At 40.1% G+C, this 18443-nt stretch overlaps 2 protein-coding genes across 5 annotated transcripts in view; one reads left to right on the forward strand and one right to left on the reverse strand.

Moving 5' to 3' along the window:
- Nucleotides 1-475: 475 nt before the first annotated feature.
- AP5M1 (adaptor related protein complex 5 subunit mu 1) lies at nt 476-15156 on the reverse strand. Of its 4 annotated transcripts, none has more exons than XM_073350014.1 (9): nt 14942-15156; nt 11184-11458; nt 8790-9432; nt 6991-7218; nt 6488-6627; nt 5342-5427; nt 5130-5245; nt 4795-4891; nt 476-3596 (listed from the first exon to the last, which is right to left on the reverse strand). In XM_073350014.1, coding segments are annotated over exons 2-9 (1395 nt in total). In that variant the 5' UTR covers nt 11186-11458; nt 14942-15156; the 3' UTR covers nt 476-3513. The 4 variants fall into 4 exon arrangements, with proteins under 4 accessions (XP_073206115.1, XP_073206113.1, XP_073206114.1 ...); XM_073350013.1 differs by lacking the exon at nt 11184-11458 and adding an exon at nt 4078-4137 and having other exon boundaries at nt 3495-3596; XM_073350012.1 differs by lacking the exon at nt 11184-11458.
- A 475-nt stretch (nt 15157-15631) lies between these two features.
- EXOC5 (exocyst complex component 5) overlaps nt 15632-18443 on the forward strand; it is a 46546-nt gene continuing 43734 nt past the window's right edge. Inside the window, exon 1 of the mRNA XM_073350016.1 lies at nt 15632-15796. Coding sequence (XP_073206117.1) covers nt 15770-15796 — 27 coding nt within the window. The 5' untranslated portion in view covers nt 15632-15769. The remainder of the gene's footprint in view (nt 15797-18443) is intronic.

Consider the following 18443-nt stretch of genomic DNA (forward strand, 5'->3'; position numbering starts at 1 on the left):
GCTCATGTTCAGCTGATTATTCACCATGACCCCCAACTCCTTTTCAGAGTCACTACTTCCCAGGATAGTCTCCTACATCCTGTAAGTAGGGCCTACATTCTTTGTTCCTAGAAGTATGACTTTACATTTGGCCACATGAAAACACATATCGTTTGCTTGTGCCCTGTTACTAAGTGATCCAGGTCATTCTGTATCAGTGACTTGCCCTCTTCATTATTTACCACTTGTGCAAATTAGGTCTGCAAATTGTACCGGTGATGCTTTATGTTTTCTTCTGGGTCATTGATAAAAAAGTTAAACATGGGCCCAAGAACTGATCAAGACAGGACATCACTAGGAACACACCCAATCGATAAGTTCCCATTTACAATTACACTAAGACCTATCAGCCAGATTTTAGTTCATTTAATGTGTGCCATATTGACTTTCCGTTGTTCTAATTTCTTAATCAAAATGAAGTGCAGTACAAAGTATGTTACAGAAACACTATTACCTTTATTAAACAAGCTTATGTAATCAAAACAGATTAAGTTAATTCCATTATTTTGCCCTAGATTGATGTCAGGCTGATAGGCCTATACTTACCCATGTTGTCTCATTTGCTTTTTTAAAATATTGGCATAACATTAGCTTTCTTCCTCTCCTTTTGAGCTTACCCTGTGTTCTAAGACTTATTGAAAATAAACATTAATGGTGCAGAAAGCTCATTGGCCAGCTCTTTTAAACTCTTGGATGTAAATTATCTGGACATGCTGATTTAAAAATGTCTAGCTTTAGCAGCTGTATCTGTGAGAGAGGTGCAAATATGGAATTACAAGAGTCAGGGCCCTTCCTCTGAGAAAGAGCACTATGTATAAAAAAAGATTCTTAAAACTGCCCTTTGGTACAGAAAATATTGAGTAATTATTTGAAGTAAGTATTAAATGGATGACCTTATCTTGAAAAAGAGGCTTGGTACATTACTAAGCAACTAAAAGGGACATCAACTTGATGTCTAGTTAACATCAGAACAAGTCAGAAGTAGTTGCAGGAACACCTACCCTTGAATTTTTTGTGGGTTCACAATCACATTTTCTTGATATAAAAAAAAGTTTCTCTCGCAAGACCCACACAAATAGGGAAAACTGATAAGGAAACAGCAAATCCGGCTCCACACAACATACCATCAAATACACAAAGTAAACAAATTAAGAGAATTTTTTCTCTAACCTCTCCTGTATAGTAATCTCAGCTGTGGACATGACATTTTCAGATAGCATTTCCATTAGGTATCATGGGGGATTGTGGTGGTTATAATTAGCAGTAAAACAACAACACTGTTTCCCATTGTTCAGGCTGCAGCTATCTCGCAATCACCACACCAAAGAGGGATCTTGTGGCTATTAAACAATTTAGCTCAAACATGCTTGGTCTACTTAAGTTTGTCTTGGAGGTTGACTAGTTCATAGCTGCTTTCCAACGTGTGGGTCAAATTATGCTCTCAAAACATCCCATTGAAGGCCAATGAGCCACATTTTGTCAGAAGGGGACTGAGAATTAGTAGCATTATTTCCCTCATCTTCTGACTACAAAGGATTTCTCTGCTGTGTGATGTCCATGGTTTCAGGTGAGGTGAGAGAGGCTGGTAATGGCCTGAGGAGAGACATCACCTGCACTATCATCCCCCTCCAAACCTTCACTGACATCCCCACGTAAATTAATCCTGCCAATCACTTTCCCTTCTTGCATACTGAAGTCCTCCTCGCTTAGGGAGATTTGGAAGCATGGACAGGAGGCGAACCAAAAGGAGCACAGCTTGTGAAGCAGCCCTGCTATTATGGACAAGGGAGCTTCTGCTGTCACACAATGAATTCCTCAGCCCTGTTGATGCTCCAAGATACACAGGATTGTCCTGGAGATTCTTGGACACCTGTGAATTACAAAGGTGGTGCCTGCTATGAAGGGTGAACAAATCTCCTTTCCCTCTACTGGGATGGTGCAAAGCAATCCCCACAAGTTGAAATTCAGATTCATGGCCCTTCTGTAGCTTTCTTGTACATAGGGCATGATCTGCCCCCCGCCTCCCTTTTTAAAAAAAAATTCTCTAACTTAATCTAAGCACAGTGTTGGTCTGTATGTACTACAGGGTCTTGGGGGGGCAGGGGTAGGGGCCAAAACTCTAGGGAATTTATGAATGCACTATTTGTCCAGTAGTAAAAATGAATGCAGCATCTTTGTAAAATGCGTCATTTTAATTCCACCATACTGTAGCTGTCCTTTAGAAGTTTGCATAGCAGTTTCAGCAGAGCTGCATGGTTCACATGAACCAATCTACTCTTTAGAACGTTCAACCAATTAGATTACTATCTCAATCTAAGCATATTTAAATTATAGCTTAAAACTTTCCTCCTTATATAAATCACTAATCTTATTATCACACAGCGTACAGTTAAACAAGAGGTACTGTAGCAGCAACCACGGTGCTCAGTTATTAGAGGCGGCATTCTTCTCTTCTTTTGTGTCATTCTCCAGGTTCCCACAGTTTTTTCCGCCAGCCTTTCACAATTTGCTCATTTCCTGATCTCTCTCTTAAAGTCCGTTTCCTGTGTTCCTGCAGATACTAATTTTCTTCTGAAAATTAGAGTTTTAACTCATATTCCCTTTGCTTGAAGCCCAGGTTTCGAACAAAAGTGAGTTAGCGATACTTTTCAGCACATTAACAAACTTGGATAATTTTGTTCGCTATTTTTTGTAAATATTTGATGATTTGTTTTTTAAACTGTATTTGCATCTCTGTATCATCTTTGCTACTGTCTCCTATAACAATGCTATCTAAAGGTAGATTTCCAGATCATTGCTATCAATGTCATTAGGTGGTTATTGTTCACAACTTTAAAAGCACGATACAATTCATTTGCCATTACTAAAATATAAATGAGCTAAAGTGTTCATATGTACTTCATACAGAACCACATACAAAAATCATCTTGTCAAACAAATGGGGAAGAGCAACTGTATGAAGACAAAGATTAAAATGATTCTTTGCTATTGGACTGCCCTATTAATTTAGGGTCCAGTCTGACTCCTTGACTTCATTATAGGAGTAAGATCAGGCACTTTATGTGGGCCTGTAAGTTTGTGTGTGTTGATGGACCGCTGGTGCCTGCACAGAACCACACTGAAGTTGGTGGCGTTCTGCATACGAACAGGGCTTGTCCATACCAGCTTGCAGCATTGGATCTTTATTTTGTAAAAGTTAAAAATAGCAGGAAGATGTGTGTGGGGTAGAGATGGAGGGGTGGAATCAGACTTTAAAGTGTATTCTTTCAAATAGTATCTAAGACTAAAAACGTTACAGCAAACAAGATAAATTATAATTTTAATTGAAATAAATTGATGTTTTCCCCCAAAACAGGAACTTAAATACGAATATATTCATTAAAAATACTACCTTTTTTTTTTCTTTACAATATATTAACATCACTTTTGATAGCGGTCTTTTTTGTTCAAATGCAAAAATTCTTCACAGGGAAATTAGAAAAATAATGTTCTGTACACTACAGGTGCTGGGGCTTTGGAATTCCAGATGTAATAATCTGAGGAAATCAATTCCCGGGCTAAAAAAGATAGACAAAATAAACATTAAATGGTGTCTTGCATTAAGATATGACTTTATTCAATTTAAGAAAATATTGATCCATTCTTACTAATTGACAGAAAAAGTGTAATACCCAAAAAGTGTAATACCCACTCTTTAAATTGTAATACCCAAATTATTATTTGGGAATTGTTTCTGAAGAGGAGATATTTAAAGTCTCAGCTTCAATTACCTCTACTAATACATTGGTCACAAGCTTATAATTCAAACAGAGGCTAACTCAAAAGCAGGCGTATGGTTTGGATTTTGTTTAGTGAATATAAACTGTGTATTCAATATAAATATATATGGCATGACAACTAACTACTGTGATGAATGGTTTGGCACCGCTTGAGTTCTCATGAGGAATTTCTGGGCTTCTGCTGAGGTACTTGGAACAAGTTACAAAATAAAGAAGCAGCAAATAAAACAGTGACTATTAGCCACCACTGCCTACTCACATTTAATGAGTGTCTAATATTTGCCCAACAGTGGTACTTTTTTGGTGAAGACCCAAGGACCTTAAGTGTTCAAGCACATCGGAAAAAGAATGGCCCACTGTTAATTGGGGATGACAGCACTTTCTTACATCACAGATTTGCAGTGAGGATAAATATATTAAAGAATATTAAAGACTGTAGGCACTTGGATACTTTGATAATGGGGGCCATATAAATATTTAAAATATAGAGATTACCCACTTATGCCACGTGAATATTGTTCCTCTTCTATAACCCTTTTTTATTAGGTACATGTTATAAGAGAATCTTAAAAAAGACATAATTTAAGCTGAAGCTAGAATACAGTAGCTATTCTACCTGGAGTACATAATTCAGTTTCCAAGTGTAGTTCATAATGGTTTATCTTGTCAGAAAGACTGCACTATTTATTGTAAGAGTGGGTGTGATATTTCTAGTTACCGTGTCACTAGATCTTTACATTCTTGTCAGACTCAGTCACATCATTTGATTAAAAAGGTACTTTCAAACTTTTTTTTTTTTAAAAGAGATACATGTTTTTTGCTTTAGTGATTTTTACACTGAAATTCACTAACTTTGAAAATAATATTTAATAAAATCAACAAAAATAATCTAATTTTAAAACTCAGCCAATTATTTGTACTTCACAACTCCACTTTACCGTTTCAACTAAATATTCAATAATTTTGAACAACTCACATGTACTTATTTTTGGTTTTCCTGTTGAAAAGACCTGAACAGAATGCTGATCCGCATAACATCCAGTAAGTGTGTAGTCTGGGATCCTAAAATAAAGCTACAAAAATATGGAGAAAACATGATCAGATGCATATTTTTATTCTTACTTCAGAAATGCTGGTAATCTAAATTATGCCACTCTTGGTGTGCAAAGACATAAAATTGATAGGAAGGAGCATCCTAGAGAAAATAGAGAACAAAGATACTGATTGTGTGTGATACAAATCAATGTAGTTTCATAGCCAATTTTAATTAATAAAAAGTGATTACTAACTCTCATAAAGACTACAACTTACTTTTACATATGCAGTACTCCCAGTGCAAATTGGATCAACTGGTTGCTCTTTGCTCATAGAACGAAAAGTCACAGTTCCAGTAAGAGAAATTTCTAATGATTTGGGAAACTTTTGTCCTAGAAACAAAAACTGCCTCAGTAAAAAAATTAGATAAACAAATGTACACAAAAAATGACTCTGGAAAAAAGAACGATGTATTTTATTCAGCTTACCTATGACCCAAACCAATAAGCTTTTCTCTCGAGATACATCTAGCTGGCCATAACTAACTTTGTACTCCAAATGAGCGACTGGACCCCTATTGTAGAAAAGGGAGTAAAATGTCATTGGAACGAACACCAGACAACTATTTATTGACAGGTATTTTATTGAATAAAGCAAGAAATGTATTAAAACGAATGTCACTATTTATGTGTGCACAGAGAAATCACACTGAACGGAACATACTGCTATCTTGTGGAAAGAAATTACAGCCAAGGGGGATCATTACTGTTTTAACGTATTAACTGCAGTAGAGCTTTTGGTGATTTTATTTCATTTATTTCCTTGACAGCATTTTACCACTGCTATGATCAATGTCAGCAGCTTTGTAGAATTTCAGTTATAATTTAATGATAATTATATGACAATACACTCATACCAATCGTCAGGCTTAATAAAACTGTATTTTAATTTTAAATAACTATATTTGGATAAGAAGAAAAGGAGTACTTGTGATAAACACCCATTTTTTTCATGGTCTGTGTGTATAAAACATCCTCACTGCATTTTCCACTTTATGCATCCGAAGAAGTGAGCTGTAGCTCACAAAAGCTTATGCTCAAATAAATTGGTTAGTTTCTAAGGTGCCACAACTAGTCCTTTTCTTTTTGCAAATACAGACTAACACGGCTGCTACTCTGAAACCTATATTTGGATAAGCTGATTTTTGACAATGATTAGAAGTTTTTACATTTGGGAGATCCTGGTTTGGAAGCAACCTCAAGACTTACACCACCAGGTCGGTGGTGGCTAAATTTGACACAAAGAATGGTAGAGGGAAATAGGATATTCAGTGAAAGTGATCCAAGTTATCCTTTCAGAGTAGTAGCATAAATCTGGTTGGAGAAAGCATCTGTCCTGACTGTTGGCATCGCTGATAAAAAAAAAAAGAATACCAGAATCAGGATCCAGTTGAATATCCTGAGTATCTCATTTGAGTTTGAATACTTTTTAGGTGATTTCTTGACTTTCAATGACAGCAGCCTTGGACATATGCTTGAGGGGGAACAAAACCTGATATGTTGATCCATGAGAGCCCATTCTAAGAAGCCTACTAGGGAGGTGAAGAAAATTATTTAGGATTTCTTTACTCTTACCTGTTAAAGAAAGGTATACGAGCTTCACAGTACTCAAAAGCATTTTTTACACTTTCATGAAGTTTTAAATTAACTGTTAATTTTAATTGCAATTCTTCTTCCTTCAGCTGGTAAAATCCCAAAATTGGTGGTACAGGCACCTGAAAAGAGTAGACTAATTTTAGGAATAATTCAGCAATACCTTCAAGAAGTTAGTTATACTCTTTAATAATAAGTAATTTAATAGTTGATTAATTTATGTTGAAAACTATATATTTTTAATGACCCTGCAAGCCAGGCTCTTCAGGTCACTTATGCTACATAGATTTGTGGTGTGCTAGGAACAGTTCCTGGCACCTTATCTTTGCTCTGCTGTGTCAGAATAAAGCTTGCTAATCTCTGAGGAAGCTCATTTAAACTCTCTCTCTCTCTCTCTCTCTCTCTCTCTCAAAAAAAAGATTTTCTCCCCCCTTCCCACCCACTTGAAAGACTGGTAAGTTATATCCATCAGGAAATGTAGTTACCTGGGAAGTATAGTAGCACAAATTGAATAAGTCAGAAGGAGGAGTGAAAGGAAGTTTATATGGCCCGCTAAATGCAGAATCATCCATGACATCAACGCTACAGGAAGTAAGAACTGCAGAGTCAAGAGAAGTCACACAGGGATGCACCAGGATATCCTGGAGTGGAGAGCCATTGGCAGGGAGGTTCAAGCTGACAGTCACATTTGATGTAGCTCCTTCTAAATCACACTTGAACACAAAATGTCAGGAAATTACTCAATAGTATTTCTAAAATCAGAACTAGACATTTGAAAATAAAACAAAAACTAAACGATCCCACTAAAGAATTTTAAATGGGCTCGCACGTGAATGACAGATATACTTTCAAACCCATGTATTTTCCCCAGTTTTTAACCTTCTGATATCCTAAGGAGCATTAACACAGAATCTTTTATAGAACAGTCTTTTAATTAATAAGCACTCCTTGGTAAAAGATGCAACTGAACCAAGCACATGCAGTAACATTATTAAGAATTTGATAGACATATTCAACAATGGTCTGTCCCATTAATTCAGTTATTCATGTATCTGTTTAATAGATTCAAACATGCTATTAATGTCCACTGAGATACCATGTCAGCTTTCTCACAGTGATGACCTGCAGTGCTATCCACTGTCTAGTCACTTGGTGCACCAGCTCAGCAGTGCGTAATTATACCAATACTTTCTCTTTATGGCTGGCTATCTACTCTGCAAAGTGACCCAGAAACCTACTCCACTGAGCACAAGAATCTCTCACCAAGATAATCCCCACCAGCACAACTGGTGGGAAATAACCCAGAGTCTTCAAGAACAGTAGACTTTGGTCAACTTCCCTATGATGAGCATGCTGCCACTTATTGCTAATAATTAAATTACCATGATGCACATTATCAGAATTTCTTTTCTCCTTATCAAACAATAGCAGCTAAAGAAAATGGTTAGTTATAATAATGTCACACACTTCTCCAGCACAATTTATGATAAAGAAGAGAAACCTTAAATCATTTGATACAGCTACTGGATTCACTATTAAAGATACAAATATTAGCATGTTTCATAAAAATATTATTGATCTACTTAACCAATTTGCTTCCTCATTTTTACTAATGAAAATGAACACCTGAAACACACACAGAGGCTATTTAAAACAATTATAACCCTGTTTTCTTTCATAAGAATCTATGTTCTTAAATTTATCAACATTAGGAATTAGAAATAGCATGTGTGGATGCATGATTTTGTTTTAATAGAAGAAAGCAAGATATAAAATTAAAAACTTTCATTTACTTGAAACCCACCAAGCAATTTTTAAAGCGCTAATGCAAAGACACTTTTAACATTCTCATTTAAGAATTTTGGTTTTGGTGATCATTACTAAACAAGACATTTATTAGATGGCTGGGGTAAACTTAGCACTGTAATTGTCATTTTTCATTCCCTGTCCTTAAATGCAAACACTTACTATTTCATTTAAAATAATAAGAACATTGTAAAATACTTTGGTATGGATGATGATAGAGAGGAGTGTTGGTTTTATTTCCCATAAATAGCTAGTGAAAAAAATGTGTGAAGAATGCAAGAAAATAACAGTAAAGCAACATTTTTTATTCTGATTTAGCTCACTAATCTAATAAATATCCTCTGGTACACATTTAGGCATAAAAGCTATTTCGTTCGATTGCCCCATATGCCAAGGTAAAATGAACTGAAATTTTACTTTTCCTAGTCCGCTCATATGCTAAACAGGTTAGTCAGATTTGTACTAGAAATATCCTCACCTTACAAGTCACAGTTCCATAAACCTGCCACATATCTGCAACATCCGTTTTGTCATATTGCATAGACTTGACTTTTTCAGTGATACAAACATTAACCTGAGGTTTGCCTTTGTATGTGCTAATTCTCCAAATTGGTTGTTTCTGCGTGTGGTTTGTAGAAACATGAATGTTATCTAATAAGCCATTCAAGTCTGTATCTAATGGGGTGCCATATGGACAGGCCTGCATGAGCAAACTTGGAAGTTGGCCCACTTTTGCACTCATCTCAGCTTCATTCTTCTGACTGGAGTTAATGAAGACCAGCAATCCTGACAAGAGAGCGAAGGCTTGTGAGATTCCACTAATGCTAATGAGGGGTGGGCGTGGCTTCAAGAATTGCTCAACTAGGGGAAGACAAACATATATCAAACCACTCTTCTGAAAGGCAAGGACAGGCCAGAGGTCCCCTCCTCCTGTTGGAAGCGCATACACAGAAGTCTTGTTGATTCGAGAACAGCTATCTCGATATTCCACAAAGTTCTTGTCTGGATCTGTCAGCTTAAGTTCAAAAAGCAATGCTTTAAGAAAAACACTGTCCTCTGGTACAGTCACATAGCTTGCTCCATTGAAGGCTTTTGCTCGTTTTTCAACAGTGGGGTAATGCCTGTAATACACAAGCAGAAATTCATTTGCATTACTCATCTTACCCCGCCCATAATACAAAACACACACATTTCCTGATATTGTCTGAGCTATACTTTGTCTTTTCTAATTATCCAAATGCAGAAATTCCGCTGCTGCTCTGAGAGGGAGTATTACAAAGAACTATGGAAGATGGATATAGTCAGGGTTGAGGTTCAGTCAAATATAAAAGCACGGACAGAACATTTGAAGGCCCTCATCCTGCAAATTATGTTGTGCTCATGGACCCCTATGGCACCCTAATGAAGCATGTGGGTGAATGAGTCTGCCCACCTGGAGCAACTTGCAAATCAGAGCCTAAATCACTGCTAATAATAAATAAGATTTTTAGCAACAAGTGGATTTTTATTGGAAAGTTTGAGCAAAAGTACTCACCCATTTTTGAATAAAGATATGTATCTTTTTCTGTTATAAAAAGATGCAGACTATTTAAAATAAAACAAGCATAAACAACACCTGTGCAACGGAACTTTAAAAGTTGAAACTTTCCAGGAAGCTAGGTCTCATTCACTGAGGACTGGTTTCCAGGAAAAATGAAAAATAAGTTTTGTATTTGTGCAATACAACATTTCTGCTACCTTTAGTGTTGTTATAATAATATTTATAAGACTATAGAAGAACATAAATACATAATATCAATGTTAGTTACATACATATAATAGGTTTCAGAGTAACAGTCGTGTTAGTCTGTATTCGCAAAAAGAAAAGGAGGACTTGTGGCACGTTAGAGACTAACCAATTTATTTGAGCATCAGCTTTCGTGAGTTACAGCTCACTTCATCGGATGCATACTATGAAGTGAGCTGTAGCTCACGAAAGCTTATGCTCAAATAAATTGGTTAGTCTCTAAGGTGCCACAAGTTCTCCTTTTCTTTGTACATACAATACTTAGTTCTGCCTTGAGTGCAGGGGACTGGACTAGATGACCTCTCGAGGTCACTTCCAGTTCTATGAATCTATGTAGTTTTGCATTGCTATTCCACCGTGGACTTCCATAATTCTGTAATTCCAAAACTGAATAGGCAAGAGCTTACATCATAAAATCTGTAGAGTGGTGATTACTTAAATTAATCTAATATTAAGGTTAGTGAGCAACCTTTACTTTAATATACAAAGGTCTTACAATAAAAAAGTCCATTTTTTTCAACAGGAGTTGGATTTGTGTGTGGGTAAAATTGGATTCTAAACTGTATGTACAGTATGTGTAATTTAAGACTACAGTAACTACTTAATATATACATCTCTTGACTGTTTAAAAGTTATAATCTTAATGTTACATCAGAAATTTTAAAATATATAAAATTTTTATTTTGTATAAATGTTCTTTACATATTTGTCTCTGATTTTCTAGTGAGAGAATTTGAGAAAAATCAAGCCAGCTATTTTATGCTACACCTGGTAATTTATCCTCAAACAATATTAATTTATTTATTTGTTGGGGGGAGAAATCCCTATTTTCTTCTTAGGCTAATTTATATCTACCAGGAACAACTGAAGATTTGACTTTTTAACAGTTGACAAAAGAGGAAGAGTGTTGTCACTGGTTTACTCCCTCCCCTAATCATCCTGAAATGGATTCCTATTTGGGCCACAGCATGTTTGCTGGTGTTGCTCTCAGACCCACCTAAAAGACCCTTTTAAGCAATAGTGGAGCAAAAGTTATATTTATATATATATATATATATATATGAATTTTTAAAACAAACTATTTACATGACTCTACAGAAATTAAAAAGATAGGATGAGTCTCTCAGTCCTTTTGCACTTCATTTTATCTGTGCCTTCCATGTGTTCTGCTCCCTTTGACTCCTTGTTCCTCTGGTCATAGTTCTTTAGTTTGAGGGTTCTTCTCCCATTGGCTGGCAAACAGCTCCAGTCCCTTTTGGTTCCTCTCTTGGCAGAAGCCCTCATTGGCGGCAGCTACGCTGGCTTCTCCTGGTTGTTTTCAACTGGTTTTTACAAGCATCTAGGCCTTTGTAGTGAAGAGCCTGGATAAGAAAGCATAACAAAAAAAGAAGCCAGAACTGTGTGATTTACACATGGACCACACGAAAAAGTTTGAGAATCATCTCTCCAAGTGGTCTCATATACATGATGAAGAGTAGGGGGCATGGATCTGTTTCACAGCTTGAATTTTTCTCAGGACTTGTGAAACATAATTAAATAGGAGGGGACCAAGTTCTGCCTTGGGGATTAACTCTTGTTTTTGGCTGTTTTTTTGAAAATATGGTACGAAAAAATGCTTGGGGTGTAAAGTTTTGCATCACTAATATCCTAGTCTTCTGCCAGCACACTTCATCTGCTTGAAGTTTGTCAGCAAACCACAGTGATCTCATTCTATGCATGCAGAGGAGAGGCTTGGATTCAAAGCACTGATGGTGGTGACCATCAGATGATTATATTGCTTTATTGACTTGCTGGTCTCTTAGCCTTGTGGTTTTCCCTTCAAGGATACACTGACAATTTCATGAATTTAAAAGTTTCCACTGGTGAATCAGCTGTGGTGGTGCACCTATCTTTATAAGATAGTATGAATGCTCTGATCTTTGCCTGGATGTGAATGTGATCAGACCAAGAGAGTGGAATGTTTGTGATGTCTCCAATGTCCTTGCTTATGCTGAACATCAGATCTAGCGTGCATCCAGCTGAGTGCATGAGTCTGGAGATGACTTTTCTGAAACCCAGACGAGATAGGAGACTGGATGTTAAGACATTCTCTATATTATCTATGTTGAAGTTAAGGTCACTGATGATGATGAACTTGGGTATTCCAACACAACTATGCGCAACAGGTTTATTAGTTCCCCTAGAAAACTGACAGGATCTTTGTCTGGACATCACTAGAAGTCTAAGGTGCTCTTTGTCCTCTTCCATGTAGTTCACTGAGAAACATTAAAGTGTTTTTGTGGAAAGAAGAATAGTCTACTGAATAGGGCACTGGACTAGGATTCAGGAAACCTGAGTTCTATTTCCTGGTTCTTCAATTATCTCTGTTTACTCTCTCACCATTTGTCCAGCTTGTCTGTTTAGACTGTAAGGTTTTCAGGGCAGGGACTGTTTCTTACTATGTGTTTGTAAAATAGAGCCCCAATCTTGGCTGAGACCTCTAAATACTACTCTAATACATATAAGAGGAGGAATTTCTAGGGTAGAGCAGTCTTCATCTGAGGTTGGAGGTGAGACTACTTTCTTTTTGTCTTGTTCTGGATTCTCTCTTGATTGTGTTGAATTGAGAATAAGATTGCAGTCCTCCACTTTTACCCCTTCTTCAGGCCCCACAATTTTTTTCCTGTCTCAAATATGTCCAGGTTCCCTTCTCTCATTCTCTAGAGAACAACAATCCTCTAGAATCATACAGATTACTCTCAAACAGGCAGGAGACTTCCCACGAAAACACAACTGGCTTTTCTAGTCAGAAGCCTTTCTGCTCTGTGCTTTCAGTTCTAAAGGAGTAAGAGTCCTAAATAAATAAATTCTTCCTGGAAAATGCCTGTTTAGTGCCCAAAGAACTCTCTCTATATGAAGGTTACAATCAACTTGGGCAAAAATCACACTTCTGGCTGAAAATACTTTACCTACTCTCCAGTTACAAACAGAAGAGTACTAAAACTCAAAAGAAGTTAAAATGTTTTTCTACATTTTCAGTTGTTTCTGTTGATCATTTGACAACGTTTTGTAGAGTCACCTTCATGGTTTTCTGTGTGCCACCAGATACTGTAGTTTTTTCTCTTAATGAAAAGACTCTCATTAACATCAGAGGAACAGAAAAAACACCACCACCACCATTTGTTAAAAAGGAATTTAAATAGTATGGGTTATTTTACTGCTCTCTCAGATATTGGAAATTTTAAAAATTATTTTCTAAAATTAAAAAGACACTGTCAACTTGAAGTACAATATTAATGAAAAAGGATTTAATTGGCATCATGCAGTTTAAACCCAATATGGAGATTAGTTTTGTTTGTTTATTTTGCAGAAGCAGTCGAAACGTTCCATATATCATCATTCAAGCTGCTATGAAAATACTGATGTTCTTACATTACAAATTGGTAATTTTTTTGGTAAGAGTTACTATTCAAAAATAAAGCAAATGCAATAAAATTATAACAAAAGAATAAATAAGCAATCACAGCCCAGAAATATCAAATATATTTTCACTAGTGTAATAATACCAAAATCTTACTGACAAAACTGTATCCAACCACATCACTATATTTCCACTATATTTCATCTAGTTATTCACTTTTTAGCCCCGTCCTCATACTTACCAAGCTTTACTATGGCATTTGATCAGTCATGTAAGTTGTTTAATGCTTTGTATACTCTTCTGCAATTAATATTAGTCTTTAAATAATGCAAAGAACCCAACATAAACAAAAATTTGAATCTCAGTTTCTCACTCTATTGTGCCAAATAGTGGGTAATGTTATGCATATGTACTGAATTACCAAGCTTCAGGTTAAGGATGGAGTGGGAGTCTCAGTTTAGCACTACATTGCTTTTGTCCATTCAAATCAGCCCCATATAATTTGAGCAGTTATTTGAGTTTCCATACGCTTCTGAAAAAAGTACCAGCTTTCTTCCCAAATGAAAATAGATTTTTTTAAAAAATAAATCCTTATCTCTGTTCCTAGTAGCATTTGACGTTTAAAAAAATTATTTCATTTTGTTATAATCCATGGACCCAGCCCTGCAACAAGCACTGCATGGGCAGACACATGCACTAGCATGGCGCTCCAGTGAAATCACAGTGAGGCTCTGGGAAAGCACAAGGGTCCGGCCTGCACATATTAGACTGTAGAACTAGGACCTAAATGACCTTTCAGCATTTCTCTCTTCCTTATGTGAGGATGGATTTGAAGGGCAGTGCATATGTGTTACAGTTATTCTCTAGAGAGGATGGAGGATTTTGCTGTGTGTTTCAGTGGGTCTGTCTTCACTAGAATATGTTAGAACTTAACCCTGCGGAGTCATGATAAATAATGCAAAGTCCTGTCTAACATTGTAATCAGTGTAAACTGAGCCAAATCACATTTACTATTGAGCCACTGATCATGGGCATCCCTATTAGGGCCATGATCAGTACACAGGACATTAAACACTATTTGTCCCTGTCTATGCTGACTGCAAAGTCATGTTCAACATTGCGACAGTTAATGTGCCTCTTCTAGGTCACGTACGAACATGACCTGATTTTCTGATGAAGCAAAGCCCACTGAGAGATATTTACTAGCCCTGTCAAGGTTCCCTGACACAATGAGATTCACAATGATTAAAGTTATTGGGTCTATCATAATCTGAGAGTAGCAATTTTAGTAAAACAGTATTTACACAAAATCACTCGATGACCTGGCTCGATTTTTATTTTTTGTTTTGTTTTGCCAGGTCTGCATGAGCCACCCTCAGGCACACACTTTAAGCAGTGGAGACTCAGATTAACATAGATTCAGGCAGGTGGTAGGCAGCGTTACCTGGAGAACATCACGGCTCCACAGGCCCCTTGCTCGTAGCTGATGAGCCACAGTCCCCTCAGGGCCATCACAGACAGCGAGCTGACCAGGACCACTGCACTTCAGTTCACCATGATGGGCAGTTACCTGAGGTGCCCAGCATCCCAGGCCTACTGCCAGCCCAGGGCATTATTTAACAGTGAAATTCCTGCCTGTTCCCCCTAACAAGTCCCCGTCCCCCCAGCCCCTCCTTCCTCAGCAACAGGCACCCCCACAAGCCACCCAGGGGAAAGCCCCTTGGCTGGAAAATACCCCCCCCCAAAGCAGAAGCTTCCCCCCCACAATCTCTGACCCCTCCCCACCCAGACCAGGAACACCCTCTTCCTCTGCCCCCCAGTAAGAGCCTACGGACCCAAACCGGGAGCCCTTCCCCTGGCCTCTGCCAAGCCCCAGCCCCCCAAGTCAGAGCAGGCACCTGCCCAGCCCCCCAAAACAGAGCAGGCCCCTTCCCCTGGCCTCTGCCCAGCCGCAGCCCCCCAAGCCAGAGCAGGCCCCGGGGCACCCCCGCCCCACTGCCGCTCTCTGCCCGGCGGAAGGACCGACTGAGGCGCCGCCCGGCGATGGCGGAGCGCGAATCTGGGGGCGGGACGTTCCCGCCCTTCCGGGCCGGGCGCTGCGCACCGCGCGGGCTGCGGCTCCTCTGCGCAGGCCAGGCCCGTTTCCGGCGGGCGGGGGCGGTGCCGCGGCGCGGGCCTGTCAGGGGCACAATGGGCGGCGGCGGCGGCGGGGCGTGAGGGGCTCGGCGGGGCGGAGCTCGGGGCTGCTGCCGCCACAGACACAAACACAGACATGGCCGCCACTGCCGAGCTCTTCGAGGTGGGTCGGGGCGGCCCTGGGCGGGTGGAGGGGGGGTTCTCTGCGGCCTAGGGCTGGAGGGGCAGTGGGGCCGGGGAAGGAGGGTGTCCTCTGGGGCTGCAGGGGGAGTGGGGCTGGGGGTTTTCTGGGGCCGGGAAAGGGGGTCGGGCTGGGGGTCCTCTGGGGCTGGGGGTTTTCTGGGGCCGGGAAAGGGGGTCGGGCTGGGATTCCTCTGGGGCCGGGAAGGGGTGGGGTCCTGGGGATGATGTGAGGCTCAACAGGTTGGCAGGCAGCGGGGGCGGGGGGAGGTCACGCTGAGGTCCGTTTGGTGTCTGATCTGAGGTGAAGCAGAGGGCACAGTGGGTGGGATTGCCTCTCCCACAATTAGTGTTCCCTCCCCTGGGGCTCAGCCCCACGGGCGGCGGGCGCTAGAATAGATGGGTGCCGCAGCCCTCAGGAGAGGAGTGGTGGCAAAAGCCGGGACACCTGAGACCCTGGGGGGCTGGTTTCCTTCTGTGCTGGTCCCTGGCGTAGCTGGTTGCTGGAGGAACGGAGATGTCCAGTGTTGTGAGCTCAGCCTAAACTCAGTTCTGTCTTGGCTGTCAAAAGTAAATTCTCCTGTCCCACTCTAAACAGCATGCAGCTTTCGACTTCATACACAGGTGACGGAATGGGAAACAACATAGAAATGAAAAAAGAAAAGGAGTACTTGTGGCACCTTAGAGACTAACCAATTAGCTCACGAAAGGTCATGCTCAAATAAATTGGTTAGTCTCTAAGGTGCCACAAGTCCTCCTGTTCTTTTTGCGAATACAGACTAACACGGCTGCTACTATAGAAATGAAAGCAGACCTTGAGCAAGGGTTGCTGTGCTGGGAGAAGAATAGATATAAAAGGATGGGGAAATGGATAGAAAGGAAAAATAGTAGTGGCTGTGTTGGGTTCAGTGCAGTGAGGGCCCCAACAAAGAAATTCCTGTTGTGTCTTCTTTTATACTTGGATTGTAAACTTTTTGGGGCCAGGCATTGTCTCTTTGCTATTTGTTTGTATAGCACTTAGTACTGGGGTCCAAGACTAGGGCTTCTAGGTGCTATAAATAATATAACTTTTTCATGGTGTGAGGACCGTTGTAGTAGCGATATTGTTCTTATGACCATCTCCATTTGCCATTGCATGGAGGCAAGTCAGCATCAAGTACCCAGCACTTGCTTCACACATCACCTGGAAATGTTCCGTGGACCAATTTGGGAACATTTGCATTAACCCTGGCCCTGGGAATAGTTATTCTGCTACTGTATTTGAGTCAGATACATTGTGAATCATATTTGTGACTGATCCATGTTATAACACTTTTTTCTGGCTTGTATCAAAAGAAAAAAGCAATGTTGAAACACTGTGTTATAACTACATTAAGGAGCCATATATTCGCACCCTTTAGTTTATAATTGTGTCTGGAAAAATACGTTTGCCCCTCAGCCTGAAGACAACATTAATTTAGTTAAAGTTAGGAATAATTAAAAAAGGGATAGAAAATAAGATGGAGAATATCTTATTGCCCTTATATAAATCCCTGGTACACTCACATCTTGAATACTGCATACAGATGTGGTCTCCTCATCTCATAAAAGATATACTGGCATTAGAAAAGGTTCAGAGAAGGGCAACTGAAATGTTTAGGGGTTTGGAACGGGTCCCATATGAGGAAAGATTAGAGAGACTAGGATTTTTCAATTTGGAAAAGTGGAGACTAAGAGGGGATATGATAGAGGTATATAAAATAATGAGTGGTGTGGAGAAAGTGAATAAGGAAAAATATTTACTTGTTCCCATAATATAAGAACTAGGGGCCTCCAAATGAAATTAATGGACAGCAGGTTTAAAACACATAAAAGGAAGTTCTTCTTCACACAGCGCACAGTCAACCTGTGGTACTCCTTGCCTGAGGGGGTTGTGAAGGCTAGGACTATAACAGAGTTTAAAAGAGAACTAGATAAATTCATGGAGGTTAAGTCCATTAATGGCTATTAGCCAGGATGGGTAAGGAATGGTGTTCCTAGCCTCTGTTTGTCAGAGAGTGGAGATGGACGGCAGGAGAGAGATCACTTGATCATTGCCAATTAGGTCAGGGGTGGGCAAACTATGGCCTGCGGGCCACATCCGGCCCGCGGGACCATCCTGCCCGGTCCCTGAGGGTAGGCTTGGGAGTCTCAGGAGGCCTGTCAGGGGGTGGGGATAGGGGTCAGCGGACAGGGAGCACGGTGGGGTTGGATAGGGTGTGGGGTCCCGGGGGGTGGTTAGGGGTGGAGGTCCCGGGGCGGGGCAGTCAGGGTAGAAGGAGCAGGGTGGGTTGGATGGGTTGCGGGTTCTGACGGGGGCAGTCAGGGGGTGGGAAGTCGGAGTGGGCGGATGCGGGTGGGGGCCAGGCTGTTTGGGGAGGCACAGCTTTCCCTACCTGGCTCTCCATACCGTTTCGCAACCCTGATGTGGCCCTCGGGCCAAAAAGTTTGCCCACCCCGTGTTAGGTTCGCTCCCTCTGGGGCACCTGGCATTGGCCACTGTCGGCAGACAGGATACTGGGCTGGATGGACCTTTGGTCTGACCCAGTACGGCCGTTCTTATGTTAACATGGTTGCATTTTGCAGTGTAGCTGTTGGATATGCATAAAACA

This window comes from Lepidochelys kempii, chromosome 6 (assembly GCF_965140265.1).
Source record: "Lepidochelys kempii isolate rLepKem1 chromosome 6, rLepKem1.hap2, whole genome shotgun sequence".
NCBI classification, from domain to species: domain Eukaryota; kingdom Metazoa; phylum Chordata; order Testudines; family Cheloniidae; genus Lepidochelys; species Lepidochelys kempii.

Coding starts and splice junctions, on each gene's coding strand:
- AP5M1 (XM_073350012.1), bottom strand. CDS start 15,009: ATGGCCCTGAGGGGACTGTGGCTCATCAGCTACGAGCAAGGGGCCTGT. Junction 6,628..6,990: donor TGTGCTACTATACTTCCCAG/GTAACTACATTT, acceptor TACTCTTTTCAG/GTGCCTGTACCACCAATTTT. Junction 5,246..5,341: donor CTTATTGGTTTGGGTCATAG/GTAAGCTGAATA, acceptor TTTTGTTTCTAG/GACAAAAGTTTCCCAAATCA.